This window comes from Polyodon spathula, chromosome 15 (assembly GCF_017654505.1).
Source record: "Polyodon spathula isolate WHYD16114869_AA chromosome 15, ASM1765450v1, whole genome shotgun sequence".
In the NCBI taxonomy this organism is placed as follows: Eukaryota; Metazoa; Chordata; class Actinopteri; order Acipenseriformes; family Polyodontidae; genus Polyodon; species Polyodon spathula.
In genome coordinates, this window is record NC_054548.1 from 32,860,185 (window position 1) to 32,884,873 (window position 24,689).

At 42.2% G+C, this 24,689-nt stretch overlaps 1 protein-coding gene across 1 annotated transcript in view; it reads right to left on the minus strand.

The window, feature by feature from the left end:
• The window catches only part of LOC121327792 (dynein heavy chain domain-containing protein 1), a 66,850-nt gene that overhangs the window by 11,930 nt on the left and 30,231 nt on the right, over positions 1–24,689 (minus strand). The window contains exon 6 of the mRNA XM_041271998.1: positions 372–3,645. Within this exon, the coding sequence (XP_041127932.1) occupies positions 372–3,645 (3,274 nt within the window). The remainder of the gene's footprint in view (positions 1–371; positions 3,646–24,689) is intronic.

Sequence of the window (24,689 nt, forward strand, 5' to 3'; positions counted from 1 at the left end):
AATTAAATTATTGTCACCTTTAGTACCCCTTGTGCAGAATGCACTAGAGGCATCTTGTTATGGTTTTCAAATTAAAAATCATATCATATTTCTATTAAAAAGAAAAAACAAAACAAAAAAAAACAACTTTATAAACATAAAGTTCTAAGGATGCGATGAAAAATGGAAACAACAAAAACTGGAAAACACAAATGATCCATGAGAAAGAAGTAATCCCATTATTTAAAGTTTTTCAACTAATTTAATTTAATCAAATCTTAATCCAGCATCCTTGTGTTGAGTTGCAAATACATTTGGGCAACAATTGTGGCAGACAAATGCAATTTACCCCCCTGCCCCCACGCACACACGCATTATAGCCCAATACATACCTTTGTTGGCTATGTGTCCAAGTCGTAATCTTTTTCCCGTTCCCTTCTCTGAGTTGCACTGTTCCAAGAAGGCTCGGAGGATTCTGTTGAATGAGGTAACTTCCTGCATGCCATACGCCACTGTCTTGTCCTGTTTAGCCGCAGTCCCCTCGATCAGCACTGGAGAACAGCTACTGCACTTCAGGAAGGCCAGTGTAGGTGCAAACAGCTCGTCTGCAAGTGTGCTCCATAGGCTCTTTGTCCGTTTATCCAAACTGTACTCCTGGGTGAGGACCTCCACTGCTGCCTTCCATATTGTCCTCCACACATCCTTTTCAGTGTGGTACACTAATCCACATTGTGTTATCACAGATGGGGAGGCCCCGTCCAGCTCTGTAACCTCCAATACAATCTTTAGTGTTTCTCTAGACGGCCTCACTTGCTCTCCACTGGGAAGGCTGAGGAATGGGTTCTCAGTGTCCAACAAAGTGCTGATGGGATCCAGCCACCCCTCTGCTAGTGTCCCTCCATCCAACACCACCCATTTCTCTTTGGAAACCATGGGTTTTTGTTTAAAATCTTTTGTGACAGAATCCCCTTTTTCCGAGTCCTTCAATATTTTTGTAAGTGCTCCATCCAGCCATGACCCTTGTGATTGGAAGACCCCAATAAACTCCTCCATAGAGAGACTGCTGGGGAAAATTATAGCTGTATCCACTGAAGTCCAGGTGGGTCGTCCACTAACCAAGCCGTCCATCTTATTACTAGCTTCCTCTTTGCAGTCCATCTCCTCTGTACTAGCTGCCAGTCTTCTCAAAGCCCCTGCTAATGCTCTATAGGAGGTTGTCTTCCCACTGCCTGCAGGTCCAACAAGGATTACTGCTCTTGTTAACTGCAGTGCATGGTAGAGGTCAATGATATTCCCGATGACCCGTTGATCAGAATGCAGTCCAGATTCCCAGAGTTCCTGGCTCACTGCTGAAACAAGCAAAGCAGAATGAGCATGTTGTTCTGCCTTGAGAATTTCAGGGAAGCAACAGTTGTAAGCCGGGAAGATTTCTTTTAATAGCTCAGAGAACTGAGCTAATTTCAAGGGATCTGACATGCTTGACATCAAAAAAGAAAAAATTGCCTTAAGAATGGCTTGTTCTTCTTCCATAGTCTGAAGCAGATTTTCTGACTTGGAACACCCAGAAGAACTAGGGCTCTTGTGACTCTCCTTTCCTGGCTCTTGGTTCTCTGAAAACTTCATAGATGTAACTTTTTGTTGTTCCAACTCTTTTTCTCCTATTGGCTTGTCCAATTTAATTTTTTTTGTTTCAGCACGTCCATTTTTTTTAATTCCCTCTACCTGATCCTCCTTGTAAAACTGGCTCCTGGCTGAAAATATTATTTTTTTAAGAACAGGGAGCCAGGTGCCACTGCTATGGGGCAGACAGCCGGTGTCCTGAGCCAGAGTAAAAAGAGTGATCAGTTTGTTTGCCAGTGCCTTAGCATGAGTGAACCCAAGGGCTACAAGAGAAACCTCTGCAATAGCTCTAGAGTCTGGCTGAATCAGGGAGATGGGTCTAGTGGCTGCCTGCAGGTTTTCTGGTATCTGAGAAACCAATCCGGACATAATCAGGATACAACCATACCCAAGTTTAGCAGAGATTGGTCTTCCATTGAAAGTAATGTCCCCTAAAGTAGGGGGCTCAAAAGGCTTGGCTCGAACAATCTCAGCTGAAGCTGTTCTACTGACAGAAAGTCCATAAATATTAGGAGATGGAAGGGCTGAGAAGAAATCTTCACCAGTGTCTCTTTGGAGTTCAGCTTCAAGTGATGTTTGTGTCTTAAGACTGGACTGGAATTTATCTGTGTTCTGCTGATACTTCAGCAGTGCAGCCAGGGAGTGGCGGATGTCCAAGAGGTGTTGCCCAAGACATCCCAGTGCTCCTTGTGTCATCAAATCCACAGCGTCCAGTACCAACCAGGCTCCAGTCTGTATGGCACCACTCAGCATTCGGAGAACAATGCTAGGACTCGTCTCCTTAGAGCAATGCATAGTGATCACTTGCTGCCCAAAGGCTTTGCCCAGGTGAGCAACAGTTTCACTTTTGCCTGTCCTGCTGGGCCCAATTAGTGAGCTGCAGCCATAGCTGCTCAAGGCAAGTAGCAAGCCTAACGCTGCTCTTTCAGTGTTGGGAGTGTTAACAAACAGCCAGCCATCAGGGCCCACATACTCATAGCCATATGGCATGCAGAAACCTAAAACATCAATATAGCACCTTTGTTCCTGGGAGCTGAAAATCACTGGGTCTGAACTGTCTGAAACATTTTTTGGGCTCATGTAGTACCTTACCAACCTCTGCCACTCAAAGGATGATTCTAATTCAGTTTTCTGGTCTGATAGCCTGGCAAGGATGTCATTGTGCTTTATGTTTAGCAAGACCAAAGCCCTAAGTGTTGACATGACACGGAAAGACTCTGTCCCATTATAGCCTGCACAATGCTTCCGGATGCTCCAGATCAACCCTCGAAGTTTGGCAGCATACCTAGATTTAAGTCCACTCTTATTTATAGGAGCCTTTCTGAAAAGGCACTCTCTGACTTCCTTGCACCAGAGCACCTCCTCTGACACTAGAAGGCACTGCATGGGAAAGCGGGCTGCCAGGTCCCACCAATTTTTTTTTAATCTTTCTGGATCGTTAGATTCAAACTTGTTCTTGGTTTCCAATTCCTTCTCTTCTTTTGGTGACCGTCTCTCCATCATGCAATCAATTAGGAGACAATACAAAGTTCCCCTTATCTTTTGCTCCAGGTCACACAGCCAGTTCACGGGTTTGATGCTTGATTCCAGTAAGGTGTTAAAGGTTAGCTTCTCTCCCAGTCTCCCACACACCCCACTTACATAGAACTTTACACTATAGAGCTCCAGACGAGCCCTGTTCTGGGGATGCTTTGTATGGGACCCAAGCTGCAGCTCTTGCACGCTTGGGAAACACTTGCGTACCAGGGGAAGTAGTGAGGGTGGGCTCACATGAGCAGAGAGCAGCTGAATCAGCTCTCCATCACTAAGGAAGTACAGTCGAGGAAATTCAGCCCTGGGTGAATCGAAGAGGTAGCCAAGATGATCTGAGATTTCTTCCAAGGTGCCCAGTCCTTCTTTGAGGACCGCTCGCAATTCTTCTCCCCGAACCCGTTCCCGTGCTTCTGTGCCCAGCCTTTGTTTCACAATGGACATTACTAGTGGGTCATATGCAATATCCTCGATCAAGGACTTGTAGCTTTCATCAACCAGTTTGAATCTGCAAAGCTAGAAAGAAAAAAAAAAAGACTGGCTTTGGTGTTGCGCATAATGAGTCAATCCTTCTAGCAATCGTTTGGTTAAACTGGCCATTCTAGTTACATTTTGTAACTATGTTCCCAGTGGAATCTACCACTTCAGAGAAGTACAGAACACTAATTACAACATTATTTCATAATGTTAAAGTAGACGTTTTTAAGAGGATATAGCATTGTACATCACTGATAAAACAAGTTATTTAAAAATGTGGGGTACCAACAGTTTGTTATAGTTTCAACAGAGATACAGCCCATCAACCTCCTTTAACATTGGTAAAAGACAATCTGCTGGAAGAACACCTATGAAATCTAATGGGCAATATGTTTTTTTTTTTTTTTTTTTTTTTTTTTTTTTAATATATACAGAGGCTTTCAAAAGTATTCACCCCCCTTGGACTTGGATTTAGTTAGGAGTTTTTGCCACTGATCAACACAAAAAGTGTCCATAATGTCAAAGTGACAAATAAAATCTACAAATTGTTCTAAATTAAGTATAAATATAAAACAGAAAATAATTGATTGCATAAGTATTCACCCCCTTTGCTATGACACACCTAAATAAGCTCTGGTGCAACCAATTGACTTTAGCAGTCACATAATAAGTTGAATGGAGTCCACCTGTGTGCAATTAAGGTGTTTCACATGATTTCAGGTCCCACAGTTGGTGAGTACATTTCCTAACAAAAACTACAGCATGAAGATGAAGGAATATTCAAAGCAAATCCGGAATAAGGTTCTTCAAAAGCACCAATCGGGTAGGATATAAGAAAATTTCCAAGGCACTGAATATCCCTCGGAGCACAGTAAAGTCCAGTATTAAGAAATGGATAGAATATGGCACAACTGTGAATCTGTCTAGAACAGTCCGTCCTCATAAACTGAGTATCCGGACGAGAAGGGCACTAGTCAGGGAGGCCACCAAAAGGTCTATGACTGCCGAGGCAGTCTTCCCAGTGACAGCGAGTGGAAGCGACAGCGTGGGAGAAGTACAGGCCTGGAAAAGTGCAGAGCAGTTTAGAAGCAGTTTGAAAGCAGGTTGACGGCTGCAGAAGAAACTAAACTTAAAAAAAAAAAAAAAAACTATCAACATGGTCTTCAAGCCAGTAATCTGTGACACCTGCATGATGTGGGAAATCCGAGAAAACCCAGCGCAGCTAAACCAAGTGTGCGTAAAGTGCAGCGCGATCCAGAACTTGCATAAACTAGTAAGCATACTAGAAATGAAGCTGGAATAAATGCGACAGCAACAGGATCTTGAGGAACTGGCACACCCACAATTCATGGAAGTCTGCATCACCCCTAACAGACTGAAAGCCACCAGGGAGATAGAAGGTCAGAACAGCTGGGTTCAGGTAGGCAGAAGCAGGGAAAAAAAGAAACTTTGTCAAACACAACCACCAGAAATCAAAACAACCAACAGATTTGAGTCACTTCAGAATTTTGATGAGCAGAACCAACAACAAGAGAATGAAAGGAACAACATCCAGGACCCTATTGACAGTGGTGACCAGACAGCAAAATGAAGGGAGGTCATGATTGTTGGGGACTCCATATTGAGAAACACAGCAAGTTCAATTCGTAGTTTGGACCCCTTTACTACAACAATGTGCTGCCTTCCGGGAGCCTCGGTCAAGCACATCACTGAGAACGTGGACAGGCTCCTGGAACGAACAGGAGACGACCCGGTAGTAGTCGTCCACATCGGTACAAACAACATTGGAAGAGACAGACCAAAATCCCTGCAAAACAAATTCAGAGAGCTAGGAAGGAAATTAAAAGACAAGATCAAAACTGTGGTATTTTCTGATATATTACTGGCACCTTGCAAAGGACAATATGGACAGCTGGAAATAATTAATCTAAACGCATGGCTGAAGACGTGGTGCACACAGGAAGGCTTCAACTATCTTGATCATTGGACCACATTCTACCAAAAGGACTAACCGTATAGACGGAACGAACTGCACTTAAATAAAAAGTAACTATGTTGTGATAGGTATTACAGAAACTTGGGTGATGGGGACGAATATAATATTTGTGGATATACAGGTAGGACAGAAGAGAAGGAGTGGTTGCGCAATACATAAGAAACAGTCTTGAAGCCCAGGTGTTAACCCTTGACAAAGAAAATAAAGCCGAATCAATATGGGTCAGAATAACGGACAAAAATTCAAAGGGCATAATAGGAACATGATTCAGACGGTGAGCAAAATAATTTGTTATACAATGACATTAGAAATGTGTGTAGCAAAGGAGAAGCCATACTAATGGGGGATTTCAATAAAATGGGAATACCCGGTGGGGAGCACGATGGATGAAATTGAAATGGTGGAAATGACAAATGACTGCTTCCTAACACAATTTGTCAAGGCACAGACTAGAGGGGAGGCATGCCTTGATTTAGTCTTTTCAAATAACAAAGACAGAATCACTAAAACAGAGGTCAGAGAACCACTAGCAAACTCAGACCACAACATGGTCTCATTTGAAGTGCTTTTTAAAACCCCAAAAGTAATTACTAAAGCTAAGGTTTACAATTTTAGAAAAGCAAACTATGAAGGTATGAAACAGAGACTAACAGAAATAGATTGGAGTAAAATAGAGAAAACATCCATACAGAAAGGATGGCTGTTCTTCAAAAATATAGTACTAGAGGTGCAAAACAATTACATCCCTAAAGTAGACAAATCTAAATGTAAAACTAAATTGCCAAAATGGTTTAATAGATCAATTAACAAAAATATTCAACGAAAAAAGGCACTTTACAGAGCGTTAAAAAGGGACCAAAAAGAAAGTACACAGAAAGAGTACACAGAGCTGCAAACGCAAGTCAAAAAAGTTAGAAAGGCAAAGAGAGAAATAGAAATGAACATTGCTAAGGGAGCTAAAACCAATTCCAAAATGTTTTTCCAATATTACAACAGCAAGAGAACATTCAAAGAGGAGGTTAAATGTCTAAGAGATACAAATGCCAAAATCATAGATGAAGAAAAAAAATAGCAAATATATTAAATGATTACTTTTCACAAGTTTTTACAAGAGGATATGGACAACATGCCCCACATGTCATCCAGTTCCTATCCAGTTTTAAATAACTGTAGCATAACCAAGGCAGAAGTGTTAAAGGGACTAGGAGCTATTAAAATAAACAAATCCCCTGGGCCGGATGAGATCCTCCCAGTAGTACTCAAAGAAATGAAAGAAGTTATTTACAAACCGCTAACCAAGATCATGTAACAGTTTCTTGACATAGGGGTGGTACCGACAGACTGGAAAATTGCAAACGTAGTACCGATCCACAAAAAGTTAAACAAAACTGAACCAGGTAACTACAGACCAGTAAGCCTGACTTCTATTATATGCAAACTTATGGAAACTATAATAAGATCCAAAATGGAAAATTACCTATATGGTAACAGGGTACTGGGAGACAGTCAACATGGTTTTAGGAAAGGGAGATCGTGCCTAACTAACTTGCTTGATTTTTTTGAGGATGCAACATCCATAATGGATAATTGCAAAGCATATGACATGGTTTATTTAGATTTCCAGAAAGCTTTTGACAAAGTCCCGCACAAAAGATTAATTCTCAAACTGAACGCAGTTGGGATTCAAGGAAACACATGTACATGGATTAGGGAGTGGTTAACATGTAGAAAACAGAAAGTACTGATTAGAGGAAAAACCTCAGAATGGAGTGTGGTAACCAGCGGTGTACCACAGGGATCAGTATTAGGTCCTCTGCTATTCCTAATCTACATTAATGATTTAGATTCTGGTATAGTAAGCAAACTTGTTAAATTTGCAGACGACACAAAAGTAGGAGGAGTGGCAAACACTGTTGCAGCAGCAAAGGTCATTCAAAATGATCTAGACAAGATTCAGAACTGGGCAGACACATGGCAAATGACATTTAATAGAGAAAAGTGTAAGGTATTGCACGCAGGAAATAAATGTGCATTATAAATATTATATGGGAGATACTGAAATTGGAGAAGGAATCTATGAAAAAGACCTAGGAGTTTTTGTTGACTCAGAAATGTCTTCATCTAGACAATGTGGGGAAGCTATAAAAAAGACAACAAAGAAGACTACGCAGCGACCTAATTTAAGCAATCAAAATTCTAAACGGTATTGACAATGTCGACCCAAGACTTTTTCGACCTGAAAAAAGAAACAAGGACTAGGGGTCACAAATGGAGATTAGACAAAGGGGCATTCAGAACAGAAAATATGAGGCACCTTTTTACACTGAGAATCTTGAGGGTCTCGAATCAACTCCCCAGTAATGTTGCTGAAGCTGACACCCTGGGATCCTTCAAAAAGCTGCTTGATGAGATTCTGGGATCAACAAGCTACTAACAACCAAACAAGCAAGATGGGCCGAATGGCCTCCTCTTGATTGGTAAACTTTCCTATGTTGTTATGTTCTTATGTTCTTAACTCTAAAGGAATTACAGTCTTCTACGGCTGAGCTGGGAGACACTGTGCATACGGCAACAATAGCCCGGGTGCTTCACAAAACTGGCCTTTATGGGAGAGTGGCAAAAAGAAATACATTGTTGAAAAAAACTCACATCAAACGGCTAGAGTTTGCCAGATACGCACAAGCCTAACACCGCACATCATACTAAGAACACAATCCCTACCGTGAAGCATGGTGGTGGAAGCATCATGCTATGGGGATGCTTCTCTGCGTCAGGGCCTGGAAAGCTTGTGAAGATAGGGGGCAAAATGGATACAGCAAAGTACAGAGAAATCCTGGAGGAAAAGCTGCTGGAGTCTGCAAGAGACCTGGGACTTGGGAGAAGATTAATCTTCCAGCAGAACAATGACCTCAAACATACAGCCAAAGCCACACTGGCCTAAATACAAACAGGTCAATGTCCTGGAGTGGCCCAGTCAAAGCCTGGACCTCAATCCTTGAGCAATTTTACAAAGAATAGGCAAAAATTGCAGTGTCCAGATGTGCAAAGCTGGTAGAGACTAATCTAAATAGACTCATGGCTGTAATTGCTGCCAAAGGAGCCTTTAATAAATATTGAATCAAGGGGGTGAATACTTATGCAATCAAATATTTTCTGTTTTGTATTTGTAATTAATTTAGAACAATTTGTAAATTTAATTTTTCATTTTGACATTATGGACTTTGTTTGTGTTGATCAGTGGCAAAAACTCCTAATTAATTAAATCCATTTTGATTCCATGTTAAACCCTAACCCTAACCCTAACCCTAACCATGAACACAAAATGAAACAGAAAATCCCTCACGCATACAGAAACGTTTGTTTCTCTTCCTGTAGCAACAAACCTCTCTGTTCCCAGCTCCCTGGTTGTCTCCCTAATAGAGATCTGAGCTCTCCTTTTATAGGATGTGGCTGCTCCCAATTATCATCAATTATTCTATTTGGGAACAGCCAAATTCTCACATGTTTTTGGCAGGGACATGAATTAACCCCATCCCTGCCAACCCCCACCAAAACACATAAAAATACTCAAACTATTTACAGGCAGAGCTCTTGCTCTGCCACAGAAAGTAACATATGTTTTCTCTTGTGTGTGTCACTCAGTGCAGCACAGAATCCAGGTTGAGTTGCTGCAGCCTGCTACTTTGCAGTTTTCTGATCACAATGTCAGGCTTATATTTAAAAATAAAATATAATATTGTAGGTTATAATCTAAATAAAAACATGTATTGTAAAAGGCAGTCAAAATGGCAGCTATGACATTTCTAGGTGGGTGTGATTATACCTGCCTTATTTTCTTGATCCTGCCTTTCAAATGCCGTCAGGGTATTTAATACAGTTATTTAGGAAAAAGTCACAAACTGACAACCGCATAACTTTCAGACACACATTGTAATTTAAATTTGAAACCTCAAAATGACTTCCGTGGAGGTTCTAGTGTTAATATAGAAAGCAAAAATGCTTTTAGCGAGAAAAACAGGATTAGTGCGGAGAGTAGCTTTAGTGCTGGCTTCCACAAAAAAACAGAAAGGAAAGCTGTCTCTAAGGACAGGAATTTCAGCTCTGCTGAATGTAGGGGCTGGTGGCTTTGTAAGTGCGTCCAGCACTACACTGAACCTCCAGCAAGGGAAACAGTCCTTTCTAGGGGGGCCTTAACCTCTAAGCACCCTTCAGCATGCTCCTGGGGAGTCAATTTTAATATTACAAGCTCATATAGCTGCCAGGTAGACCTGGAGGGAGATTTTCCTTTGTCAAAAAGGTCCTGCAAAAATGGCAGTATATCTGCTATGAGGCAAGTCATGGTGTCCAGTCCATGTTACTGAAATAACACCCCATTCGTAGCCGTACTGGGAACGTGTAGACGCTGCCCTGCTCTGTCACATAACCCAAGGCAGCTTAAATGTCTCCGCTCAGGGGCCAGATCAAGAGCTGCAGGCTTCCACAGAGTTCCCACTGCCTCGCTCAGCAAGAGCTGTGCCAGTAATGAGAACCAGGTCCCCCGGGCCACTTCGGGGCTACTAAAAGCACCCAAGCCCGGTCTTGCCTGATGGAGGTTTCATGAGTGCATTAAGCACCACGCTTAACCTCCAGCGAGGAACAATGTCCTTAAAGCCCCTTCCAGTAAGTGAGCCCCTAGAGAGACAATTTTGACATGGCTAGCCAAAATGGCAGCCAGATAGACCTTTAACACTAGAAGGACTGGTGATATACTCATACCTAGAAGTCCCACAGCAGTCTTTCTGACAGCTGTATTCAAACACTGTAAATAGTATAACGAAAGCAGAAAGTCAGATGTGATTCATATTTTTTATTTTTTTTTTGAGTACGCCACAAACATCTGAACAATCGAAGCATTGATAAATAAATAAATATATATATATATATATATATATATATATATATATATATATATATATATATAGAGCATGGTCAAGACGAATATTAAGAAGTGGAAGATGTATGGCACAACCAAGACCCTGCCTAAAGATATATATATTCTTAATAGAAAGTCTACACCCCCTTTCAAAATGTTCACCTTTTTGTTGCCTTATAGCCTGGAATTAAAATGCATTAAAATAGTTATTTTTTTCATTTATCTACACATCCTACCCCACAACTTCCAAGTGAAAAAAAATATTTTAGAGATTTGTAGAAAATGAATTAAAAATAAAAACTGAAATAGCTTAGTTGGATAAGTGTCCACCCCCCTTCTAATAGCAATCCTAAATTAGCTCAGGTGTAACCAATCGCCTTCAAAATCACATACCATGTTAAATGGCCTCCACCTGTGTTAAATTGTAGGCACAGATCAGGGGATGGGTATAAAAAAATATCAAAGGCATTAAATATCCCTTAGAGTATGGTCAAGACGATTATTAAGAAGTGGAAGGTGTATGGCACCACCAAGACCCTGCCTAGATCAGGCGGTCCTTCCAAACTGGATGACCTAGCAAGAAGGAGACTGATCAGAGAGGCTACAAAGAGGCCAATGGCAACTTTGTAAGAGCTACAGGCTTTTATGGACAAGACTGGTCAACGTGTGTATGTGACAACAATACCCCAACACTCCACAAATCTGGCCTGTATGCTTGGGTGGCAAGAAGGAAGCCATTATTCAAGAAAGTCCACCTTGAATCCCGTTTGAAGTATGCAAAAACACACTTAGGAGATTATGTAGCCATGTGGCAAAAAGTTTTGTGGTCTGAAAACTAAAATGGAACTTTATGGCATAAATGCAAAGCGTGGTTTGGTGCAAACCCAACAAAGCGCATCACCTAAAGAACACCATCCCTACTGTGACGCATCATGTTATGGGGATGTTTCTCATCGGCAGGGACTGGGCCCTTGTCAGGATAGAAAGGAAAATTAATGGAACAAAGTACAGAGAAGTCCTGTCAGCAGTAATTGCTGCCAAAGGTGCTTCCACCAAGTATTAACTGCCGCAGATGCGGGCTCTGAACGGAACAACAGGTTTTAAGAAGCAGGGACTCGGGTACAGCGTTACAAATGAGGCTCAAATAATATAGTACTAGATTCCTACCCTGACCAAACGTGGTATAGAAATAAAGTTTTATGAAGTTTCTTCGAGGCTGATGATTAACATGAAGTGAACCGGGATGGACAAAGGTATCAGCCTGGGTACGGTCCTGGTTGGCTATGTAGACGAACGTAGTCACCAGGTAGGGGTCCCCTTATTTATACACCGCCACCTGGTAAAATAAGTCGGGAACCTCACCTGTATGCGCGGGGTTGACAGAATGGGGGCACAAAAATACGACATTGGCAGCAAGGGTATGTAATACATTTTGTGGCCAGTTTTGAAAATAAACAAAAACAAGCAAACTCACCAGAAAAGTTAGTAAAATGAATAATATAAACAGTTATTGTAAAATGAACAACAGAATATAAAATAATGGCATGACATGTTTTGGTGGATTTGTCTTGGACTGCGCTAAGGTAGAATGGAGCAAAAACCTACCTAAAACACAAACTGTCGTAATGTATATTCATGGAATAGTTTGCTCTCCAACAAAACAGCTACCTTTGAAACTTACATAAAAACCCAACCAAGACTTTTGTACAGAAGTCTCGCTAACAGCAACCCCTCCCCCGCTTCCGTAACGAACACCACCTTACATCCCTACTTTTCATCAGTTTTGTATGTTTCATTTAACTACGGTTTGTCCCATAGCGTATTTTCAAACCTTTTGGGCCTCTGTCGGTTGGAAAATTACCAGGTCCTGTTTTACAGAATACGGATTAGTAGGAACACGGAAACGACTTGTTTGCTGTCAACCAATTATTATGTAAATGTCAAATGATTACGTGGAGTAAGCAACGGCCTCTGTCTGTTTCCTGGACGTTGTGTGTTTTGTTTTGTTGCGTAAGTTGTCTATCAAAAAACTCAGCCGTCAATTTATCCCAGGCCACTGAAGCACTTGCCATGTTCTTCCTATCTTTTCCATGGGCACGCCAGCCTGTCATGTTACCCAATACCATCACCGGTAATACCAACAGTACCAATACTCACTTTAGTTTGGGAAGGGACTTCAAACGATTACATGAGTTCGTTTTCAGCATCACTGGTTTCCTGTTTCCTATGCAGAATCTGACGTTGTTAGTGTTGTTCTTTGCCGAAACATTCCGCGAGAGTGGGCATTTGACCATTAATACAGACTCAACGAACGATTAGTAATCCCTAAATACATTTTTCTTCTTAAATGTATAGACCGTGTGACAGTTTTAACATCACCGCCAAGAAAAGTCCGTCGATGGTTGTTTGTAATTAGTTCCCTGACGGACAAATTGCGGTGGGTTTGTACAGAATATCTCACAAACACAAAAGAAGTTAAGAGTGCCGTTCCCTGAATAAATTATCGATTGGTCAACATACGGTACATATTTATAAAACTGAAACGATAGCAATACATTTTTTGCTTTTCAACAGCAATCGTTTATTATCAGATGAGCAAAATGAACTGAACAACACAGACAAATAAACTTAGAATCATTTTTTTTTACAGAAGCGCACAGCAAAAGAAGTTATAAAAAAATAGTAATTTATTTTTCTTTTTTTCGACAATAGGGTATTCCTTTACCTTGAGTCTAAGGCTGTTCAGAATCAACAGAGATAATGTGCATCTCCACACCGCCTTTCTGAACAGGGCACAGCCGTTTGAAGTTTTATTTTTATTGCACTTGCCAACTGTCTCTTGCGGCTCTCAACAGGGTTGCCAGCTTCAACTGTGGGTAGATGTTTGGCAGTCTCCCTCTGTTCCAAATGCTTCTTATAAAGTTCTTGTGCTAACTGTAAAATACAGTGCCGTGAGAAAGTATTTGCCCCCGTCTGATTTTTTTTGCATTTTTTCTTCATTTTTGCACACTTTTTGTGGGTTGTAGTAGTATATAGTGGGAGTCTCCGGGAAAAAATGACACCAGTTTGGTGCTTCTTTCATTCGTTTGGTGTGTAAGGTAATCAAACATGCAATCTTCAGGTGTGAAAAAGTTATTGCCCCCCATAATTAGGGTCAGCTGTTTGAATACTTTGGTTAACAATCAGGCCTGATTTGGGCCAGCCTTGCCCAATATAAATCTGACTGACTCTGGCCCATACCATCACTTATTAAGAAGTGGAAGGTGTATGGCACCACCAAGACCCTGCCTAGATCAGGCCATCCTTCCAAACTGGAACACAGGTTCTAGAGGCACATCATGCCACGATCAAAAGAAATTCCTGAAGACCTCCGGAAAAAAAAAAGTTGTTGATGCCTGTCTGGCTGGAAAGGGTTACAAAGCCATTTCTAAGGCTTTGGGGCTCCACCAAACCAGTCAGAGCCATATTGTCCAAATGGAGAAAGTTTGGGATAGTAGTGAATCTTCCCAAAATCCTACCAAATTGTAGATTTTATTTTTCACTTTGACATTATGGACTTTTTTTGTGTTGATCAGTGGCAAAAACTCCAAATTAAATCCATGTTGATTCCATGTTGTAACATAATAAAATGTGGAAAAGTCCAAGGGGGGTGAATACTTTTGAGAGCCACTGTACATTGCCTGAGGCTGTAAATAAGGCCTCCCTTGCCTGCCAGGGCTTTAATAAATGTATTCTTCATTGCGGCAATTGGGCTGTCTAATTTCATAATTCACCTTTCCTATAGCCTGAATCCCTTCATATGGCCCCTGCCACTTAGCACATAGTTTGGATTCTTAGGAGGGAAGCAGCAGCATTACCTTGTCTCCAGGACAAAGGTTAGAATCAATGCATTTTTGTTGTAATGCTGCTGTTGTCGGTGCTAAGCCAATCTGAGATTGTCTTGGGACAAACGACCGACCAAATCTAGGTGATCTCTAAGTAGGAGCACATGCTGCACTACATTTTTGGATGAGCCTTTGTGCTCCTCCCACCCCTCTCTCAACTGATCGAGGATGCCGCAAGGCTGTCGACCATACAAGAGCTCGAAGGGGGAGAACCTTGTCTAACTCTGCGGCACCTTTCTCATGCAAAAAGGAGGTAGGGAAGAAGCGATGCCCAATAATTTTGCTCCTGATTTACAAACCGTCTCAGCATCGACTTCAAAGTCTGATTAAAGCATTCCAACAAACAGTCCTTCTGTGGATGATAAAAAGACATCCTGATGGGACTTATTTTTAGCATTTTGGTTCTTGCTGTAACGTGTTGGACAAGAAGTTAGTGCCTCACCAATCAGGCAGGGTCCCAATTGGCTTGCCCAGAACTGTCGGGGCCATGACGCGGTGGTAGGCAGTCGCTCAAATATCACCAGGTATGCCTCTGGGTCATCCTGCAACGTCATATTATGTGTCCTCGCTTTTGGGGCCGCCATAACGGGTACTGCTGCTGCTGTGGGAGGTATCGCCAGCCCGACTCTCTCAATCAGAGTCATGTACCGCTCCTCTCTCTGTCTCTCCTGTCTGCTGACCAGCTGCTCCAGTAGTGCCAACAGTGCTGTGTACTTCATCCCACTACTAACACCACTTGTGGCAAAGTGGCGAGTAAATACAGGTGAGTGCAGCGCAGGTACAAATCACATAGACAATTACGAACAGGTGCAAGGGTGTTTATTGAAATGGTTTACAATGCCCAGACCTTATGGTGAATACCTGTAAATACCGAATGATGGAAGCGATACAGCAACGTGTATCACTTCAGTTTGTATAATCCCACGGGTTTGACCCGCAACCAAAAGTCCAGTTTTATCATCCACACAAAATGCAAAGACACAGACACAGTTCCTATGATGCATGAATTAAGTGATTGTGGTGAAAAGACAGTTCCTAGTGGAAAGTTGATTGCTGGTGTCCGGTTTAATGCTGGCCTGCGGCTGCAGCTCCGGATTGTGCTAGTAATCTTGAAAACAGACGAAACAAACAACGTTTACAATACAGACTAACAGAACCCTCATGGTTTCTTTTAAATGCAGGGACTCCTTTTAGATTGTTTTTCTAACCATTTACAAAGGTACAGATTAGTTTGCTATGCCCCTATTTTATACCCTTGCTAATGACCCCTTGGTTAACGAGCGCATCCGCTTCTCCAATCCGCGGATGCCACGCCATTTCCCGTTCAGGTCATTGAGTTTGGGTACCGTAGCTCAGTCCCTTTTCTAGCAGGCCGACTTCCACCTACCCACAGGAATAAAGTGTCATGCCTTTTAGTCCAGGGTATTCTGCTCCCTTTACCTAGTACCCTCTCAGGTCGGGAGAGAGATCAAACGCCAAGCGTCATTCAGTCTCTGTCACAGGCATCCATAAGCACGACAGGTGATGCCCATGGGGAGTATGAAGGTTCTACAATTAGTTAGTAGATTAAAGGTTTAACACCAGAACCGCCGAGATTTCGGACTACATACAACCAGCACACCCGCAAAATGTGCTGCTCCATTTTAAAACGGCTTCGATATGAAAATGAAAAACAAACAACTGGATACAACTTAATATTTTTATTTATGAACATCATGCATAACATTTTGAGCAGAAACACTGTATTTAAATTGAAAATATAACTTATTTTATTTTTTCCAAAATGAGTACAAATACAAAAACCTGAAAAACGGTAGTAAACTTCACGCAATAAACTTTTGTGTAAACAGGTGTTTTTGTTCCTGGGTAGTAAGTGTTATTTCCTAATTGCTTATGCCTCAAAAGTATAGAAAATGGCTATTATTCCCCACAAACTTTGCTTTTGTGACCAGGACAGTGATATTTTGAAATTTACCTATTTCCAATGAGAAAACGGGCGAATTTGTGTCTTTTCGTTCACATAAAGTCAGAAAAAAACAACATATGAATCCAAATTAACATGTATTTATACTAAAGTAATACAAAAATGACTACAAAAGATTTAGAAGTGAGTAGTTTTTCGAAATTTACGATTATACTGTAAATCACTTTCATGAATCAGCCCCCAAATGTAGTCTCCCATCATGTTCTCGTTATACTGTCCTTGGTAGCGGCATTCAAAGTCCAGTATATCCTGGTGGAAGCGCTCACCTTGCTCCTCCGAGTACGCTCCCATGTTCTCCTTGAATTTATCAAGATGAGCATCAAGGATATGGACTTTGAGGGACATCCTACAGCCCATTGTGCCGTAGTTCTTCACCAGAGTCTCAACCAGCTCCACATAGTTTTTGGCCTTGTGATTGCCCAGGAAGCCCTGAACCACTGCGACAAAGCTGTTCCAAGCCGCTTTCTCCTTATTAGTGAGCTTCTTGGGGAATTCATTGCACTCCAGGATCTTCTTTATCTGTGGTCCGACGAAGACACCGGCTTTGACCTTTGCCTCAGACAGCTTAGGGAAGAAGTCTTGAAGGTACTTGAAGGCTGCCGACTCCTTATCTAGAACTCTGACAAATTGTTTCATAAGGCCCAATTTGATGTGCAGTGGTGGCATCAACACCTTCCGGGGGTCCACCAGTGGCTCCCACTTGACGTTGTTCCTCCCCACAGAGAACTCGATCCGCTGTGGCCAGTCCCGCCTGTGGTAGTGCGCCTTGGTGTCCCTGCTGTCCCAAAGGCAAAGATAGCAGGGAAACTTGGTAAAACCGCCTTGGAGACCCATCAGGAATGCCACCATTTTGAAGTCTCCTATGACCTCCCAGCCGTACTCATCATACTTCAAGGCGTCCAGCAAGGTCTTGATGCTGTTCCTCTTTGAGGTGCACCGAGTGAGCCAGGGGAAGAGATGGGTACTTGTTACCATTATGGAGAAGCACGGCTTTGAGGCTCCTGGATGACCTGTCAATGAAGAGGCGCCACTCATTCTGCTTACAGGCGATTCCGATTGCCTCGAACAGACTGGTCACATTGTGGCAGAAGCACAGCCCATCTTGACGGGTGAAGAAGCTGGAAAAAGGTTAGTGACGCTTCCTCTGATCTGCAACTTGCACACTTTCATCCAACAAGTTCCACTGCTTGAGCCTAGACGCCAAAAGCTCGGCACTGGACTTGGTGAGACCAAGATCTCTAATCAAGTCGTTGAGGTCTTTTTGGTTGACTTGCTGCTCTCTTCTAAAGACGGCTGCTCTCTCTCCGGAGGAGTGGGAACGGGGAGCTCATGGCAGTGTGGCACCGGGGCGATGGATGAAGGAAGGTCCGGATATGTGACAGCAGGTGCATTCTTGCCAGTCCGACGTTTGGAAGGGTCCACCATGCAGAAGTAGCAGTTGCTTGAGTGGTCAGTGGGATAGCGAACTTCATGGCTCTCTTTTCCCCTCTGTACCATCCTATAAAAATACATTTATTTCACCCATGACTAATGTGTAAGAGATTCTCGCAACATTTTTAATATATGATATATTTTTTCAATAACAATGAAAACTGTAAAATATTTTAAAATTAAAAACTTTTACAATTTAAAAAATGTTAAGAATTGTTCATCTTACCTTCCAGAGTTTTTTTGCAGTGCTCGCAGGTGAAATGAGGTGCCCAGGGTTTGCCTTGATCCCCGACAGGCATGCCGAAATATGCCTCGTAGGCCTCACACATCTTAGCAGATGCTTCCATGGAGTACTTTTTCGCTCTTGTCTTGATAAATTGGCCGCAGACATAGCAAAATGCGTCTGCTGGATGCTTGCAGCCTCTTGATGCCATCTCAGAAAAATGCAGATATGCTGGAACTAAACTGAACTGGTGGGCTTAAGGCCCCTGTATTTATACTACTATTTATATTACTGGAAAGTTCTAAAAGTTACTCCAAGTTTACTCAGCACTGAATCTATTTGGAATGTTCTGGAAAATAGGTAAATTTCAAAATATCACTGTCCTGGTCACAAAAGCAAAGTTTGTGGGGAATAATAGCCATTTTCTATACCTTTGAGGCATAAGCAATTAGGAAATAACACTACCCAGGAACCAAAAAAAATAAATAAAAACAAATTGTTACACGGTGTTATAAAACATAAATAACTAATTATAAAAATAGCATAAAACAAAAATATAACATAGCTTATGCAACATGAAAGTGCTTTGCGTGAAACAGAGTTCAAAGGCTCTCTCTACCTGTTCAGAGTTCTATTACAGCTTTCCTAGTACAAACTACGCAGTTTCTGCCCTAGCTCCAGGGCTAGCTGCAAAATGAAGTCTCTACGAGTGACTGTATTGCCAGTGCACTCCTTCTACAAAACCAAAGTGTTGATGGCTGCCAGGTCCAAAAACCATTATAAAAAAACCTCCACAGGCCACCTGCAAGTACCACCTTTGACAGAATACAGCTGTGCCATTTGTTCCAGTATATCCACAACGTACTTTGTTGCGTTCTAAAATGCAAGTGTCTCTGGCTTTCATTTAGCATCAGTCCCAGTGGTCACCTATTTGTTCAGAGAGCTTAGAATAAGCACTTTTTTTATACCTGTACACACTAAGGGTGGCACAGTCATTCTGCCTGAGGAGTGAAGTGGAGTGCAGGGGGACAGTTACAAACTTGTAGCTGATTCAGAGGACAGGCAGATGAGAAAAAAAGTAGTGCACCTATATCACACTATATTGTGATTCAATGTGTATATTTTGTGACAACTGCTAATAAAATAAATAAATAAATGGTGTGTAGAATGACTTTCATTAGTGTTTCAGCACTTAACAGGAGTATATAATACGTTCTTTCACAATGACTTTGATTTTATTACAAAACCCAGACTAAATTGTTGGTTATATTATATTGACACGCCGTTGATGAAAAAGATCGCTCTGGCAGTCCAGACCACGGTACCAACGGCACCTGTGATGATGGTCCCAAGGGCAAGGGCTATGAAAATGATGGAGGAGGATGACCCTGAGGTTTACCTGGTCACTTTCAAGAGGCTGTCTACCACTGCGTCATGGCCCCGAAGCTGAGCCAGCTGGGATCCTGTCTGATCAGGGAGGCTCAGGCAGTGTATTAAGCCAAGACGGACACTGAAGCCGTCGACTACGACCTGGTAAAGCAAGCCATTCTACGCCGGCTCAACATCATGGGGGGAAACGCAGTGTACTATTCTGGGAGTACCAAAGACCCCTAGATACATGCCCCAGGGTGGTTGCACATCAGTTGTGTGATCACATGGTGCACTGGCTAAGCCCCACCCAGAAAATGGGTCTACAAATGGGCAAAGCCATAACAGTGGAGCCAAACCCAGGTATGGATATGACGCCACAACCCTGCCACCCAGGAAGCAGCAGTAAAGCTGGCGGAGGATTTCGAGGACTCCCTGGTCTCAGCCCACACCAACCTGGCCACAGCTCCCATTCACCGGAGCAGCTGCACACCACCTCCTCTCTCTGCCCCATCTACAACACCGGGACCGAGACCTCCTAGATCTTCGGTCCCAATGGGAAACCCAGCAGGGGTAAAGCTGCTACCCCGGCCTCATTGCCATACTAGCCATGAGACATTAAATTAATCAATGTTCCCTCCTTCTCCCTTATCTGTTTTAGAAGCAACCAACAGGGGCACCAGGTCAGGTCATGTACATCGGCAATGGAGTGTGATGTGGCAGCGTGCAATTTGGCATCTGCAGTGAGTAAACACGGGGAAAATGGTCGGGAGGGGCCTTGTATTGTGAATGCAGTTTTAGGCAAGGTGACAACCCATGATTTACTGGACACCAGGTGTGAGCAGACCTTAATTAAAGCAGCGCTCTTGGGTAGTGTGTCGTGGCAGCCACGGGGTCAGGTGGTGACCTCCTGCGTCCATGGAGATACAGCGACATACCCCACCCTAAAATTATATTTATTGGTAGGATAATAGATAACAGATAACACACCACCTAGTAGTTTGGGTGGCGGAAAGGCTACCACACCCAATAATTCTGGGTCGAGACTGGCCAAATTATAAATAATTAGTTAAATAATGGCAGTCTCAACCGCACATGTAAATGTGGCAGAAAAAAGAAAAGGAATGAATTGGTGAAGTGTTCCCTTTTCAAGCTGAAATGTTTTCCCCCATTTTCCATCCTACAAAAACAAATAAAGAGGGGTGGATTGCAGAATGGGAGAGAGCATCATTAAGACAAGGCTGGGGTCTAGTGGGAGAACGCTCGGGTGGTAACAAACGGCAGTCAAAAAGAGTTAGAACGCAGTGTGACCGAGAGGGCAAGGTTACTGTGCCATCTAGGGCAGATGCTACACCAGCCCCTCTAAATATACTGGACGTGGTACTCAAGCGTGGACATAGTGCGGGGCCAACATAATGACCCGTCACTAGTGCACATTTGGGGGCAGGTCCGGTCTATTGAAGGTAAGGATGTTGATGGCACTGGGGAGCTAGTATTTCCACACTTCAGTATCAAGGGGCAATTACTGTATAGGGCAGGGGTGGCCAACCAGCATCTCTCAAGCCGCATGCTGCTATTTAATCCACTATATGTGGCTCTATCGAAGGGGAATAATGTAGAACATACTATCACAGTAGCAAAGAATAATTAATGTCTCCCATGTTGTGCAGAAAACTGTCATTGGCAAAAACTGTCGCCTCTGCTGTTCTGCCCAAGCACATATGGGTCAAAAGTTGAGATGTCATGTAGCTGCTGAAACCAAGCGCAAAACAGAACCAATCGCATGCCTAGCTGGCCTATTTAAAAAAAGAAAAAAATATTTGACGGAATTGCATTTTGCGATCATCTCGGTAACGTCCAGCATTCTGTATTAAGTAGGCTAGTCCTGAAGATGGAAGGAAAATGTAAATGCAAGCAAAAATATGAGGAAGAAAACTTTCACAGCGGAATGGGAGATTTTATATTTTTTTATTGAGCGCAATGGGAAACCACTGGGTCTGATGCCAAACTTCTTTGGCATAGTTCAAGTCTGGTAATCTCCAGCACCATCTCACCACACACCATACTAACATCGATCTGGTATTTCCAAAAGGTACTGAACTCCGCTCACACAAACTCAAAACTTTAAAAAGCCAAATACAAAAACAGACTCAAGTGTTCAGTAAATTTACCAAGCACTCTCCTATCAAGTCATTTGGAACATAGCTTGTGCTAAAAAAACATACTGCAAAGGCGAATTTGTTAAAAAATGCCTTGCATTTGCCATCATGTCTCCAGAAGACAATAATCTGAAAGAACGATCTCTGATCTTCAACTCTCGCGCCATACAGTTGAACACAGAATTTCTGACAAACGATGCCATTAAATAACACTTGTATTCGGAGCTTCAGAAATGCAAGTACCTCAGCACTGCACTGGACAAGTCATGACAGTGTCGACGCAAGGGACTTTTTCAGCCTGAAAAAAGAAACAAGGACCAGGGGTCACAAATGGAGTTTAGAAAAAGGGGCATTCAGAACAGAAAATAGGAGACACTTTTTTACACAGAGAATTGTGGGGGTCTGGAATCAACTCCCCAGTAATGTTGTTGAAGCTGACACCCTGGGATCCTTCAAGAAGCTGCTTGATGAGATTTTGGGATCAATAAGCTACTAACAACCAAACGAGCAAGATGGGCCGAATGGCCTCCTCTCGTTTGTAAACTTTCTTATGTTCTTATGTTCTTATGTGATATACAGGACAAACCACAGTCAGATTAGTGTGTAATAAATGAGGAACTCTTGGATTTCGTACCATTAAAAGACAGAAACCGTGGCACTGATGTAAAAGAAGCATTGACGACAGTTGTTGCAAAAAACAACCTACCTTTACAAAAACTTACGGCAATTGCAACGGATGGGGCTCCATCTACGCTTGGGTCTGTAAATGGATTTGTAAGGCTGACGACAGCTTCCCTGAATTCTGGACGTTCTGCTGCATCATTTATCTGGAGCAACCTGTGTCGAAAACGCTGAACTTAGACCACGTCATGAATCCCATGCTGGAAATTGTCAATTTCATTCACACAAAAGCTCTCAACCACAGACAATTCAAGATTCTCATTGATAAACTTGAAGACGACCTTCCCAGGGACCTGCCACTTCACTGTACTGTGAGATGGCTTTGAAGAGGTAAAGTGATGTCACATTTTCTTGAGCTGTTGGATGCTGTAAAACTGTTCATGGAGGAGAAGCACAAAGATTATCCTGAGCGATCAGACCCCTAGTGGATTTTGGATTTGGCATTCCTTGTGGACATGTTGCATCATTTGGACAGAATTGAATTGCTGCCTGACCTTGTGCAATGTGTGTTCGTGTTCATGAACAAACTCAAGCTCTTCAGGACTCAACTTCAAAGAAGGGAACTGACACATTTTCCTTCAGTGTTGCAAACAATTGAACAAGCAACATAGCCTTGAAAAAGAACACAACGCGATGTGCATCAGTACTTGATGAACTGTAGGATGTTTTTTTGGAAAGATTTAGTGATGTACAGCTGAAAAGGCCCCAGATTAAATTCCTCATCGACCCTTTCACTACTGAGTCTGGGTGCTTGAAGGCCCCGTTGGTCACAGAAGAAGCAGCTGCTGAGTTTGAGGTAATTGAACTCTCTGAGGATGTCAGATTGAAATCAATTCTAAAAGAGGACACCCTTGAGTTCTAGAAAACTGTAAAATACCCCAACGTCAATTGTGCTGCGCTCCGACTGCTGTTGATGTTCGAATCAACATATGTTTGAGTCGGTTTTTTCAACATTGAAACAGGTGAAGTCAAGGCATCAGTCTGTTCTAACAGACACACATGAAGGAATTACTTTGACCGGCCTCCACAGAGTACAAGTCAGATCTGAAGAAGATTGTTGACAGCAAATATTGCCAGAAGTCTCACTAAGATAAAAAAAAAGGTGCATCATACAAGGGAAAAAACAGTAATTTTTGTTTTGTCACACTTAGCCATGTCTTTTGAATAAAGTTATATTATTGTAAACTTTGAACTATGATAGCCGTTACGGTTATATCATATATTATAAAACACAGACCATTAAAGTTGTATGATATAATATTATATACACACTTGGCTCTTACATGCTTTTTGGCTCTAGGTCTGTTACAGGTTGGCCGCCCCTGGTATAGGGTAAACCTAGTCGCAGGCACAGGACAGCCTGTAATATAATTTTTGGTTCTCCCGTCTTCTCGGACCTAGGTCACGAGGCTGGTGCATGATATCCGTGAGAGAGATGCCACAGAGCTCGACAGGGTTCTCCCCCTTCGAGCTCTTCTACGGCCAACAGCCTCGCGGCATCCTTGATCTGTGGAGAGAGGGGTGGGAGGAGCACAAAGGCTCATCCAAAAATGTAGTGAAGCATGTGATAGGTGTTCTTACCAGGAATTTTTCACAGCGTGGTGGCGGGAGGAGCGGGGGGAGCAGGAGTGGGGGAGGGGCCGGACGGGGAAAGAAATGGAGACCCTTGCAACCCCCTGCAGGCGAGCCAGGACAAGTCATGCACATGCTTACGCTTTGTGGAAGTAGTTGTCAGGATAATATTCTATATCTATGGTTGTCAGCAGGTAGATACAGAGTCTGCGTCATAGGTTGAAGTATTCCCCAGCATCTAAGCCATTCCACTTAGGGAAACTAGATTTTTGCCATAATGTTTCGTTTCTGTCCGACTGAGAAACCTGTTTTTACCTTTCCAAACATTAAAATGGCCTACAATTATGTGGATATAATTGTGCTGTTTTTATTCTTCTTTCAAAAATGCATAAATATTAGGTTTTCTAAACATTTTTTTTTTAAATTCATGACTCTCTTTTTTCAATCATAGCCTACTGCATAGTAGTAGTTTCTGCATGTGAGTTGTACTTTATTATTTGTAGTTAGAATAATATAGGTTACCTACTGATTTTTTAAAAAAGCTATATTAATAACGTGCATCATCTCACATTTTAAATATTCTAATAAACTTTACTGTGATCATGTGATTGTGGAGTTTTGCTTTTGTTGTCGATGTTCCAATATTTATGGTTGTTGCACCATTAAAATACGTAACTTACACTTGATCACACAAGTGCTTGCAAGAATAAGTGGAAAACCCGTTTGTTACTGTTATTCCATAATTAAGGAATATACAACATAAACATTTTTTCCACTTATCGCAAGTAAAACTGGACATGTACTGTGTCCCACATTTTATATTTTAAAACCTATATATTATATGCAAATCTATCTATGGTAAACTGAAGTCAT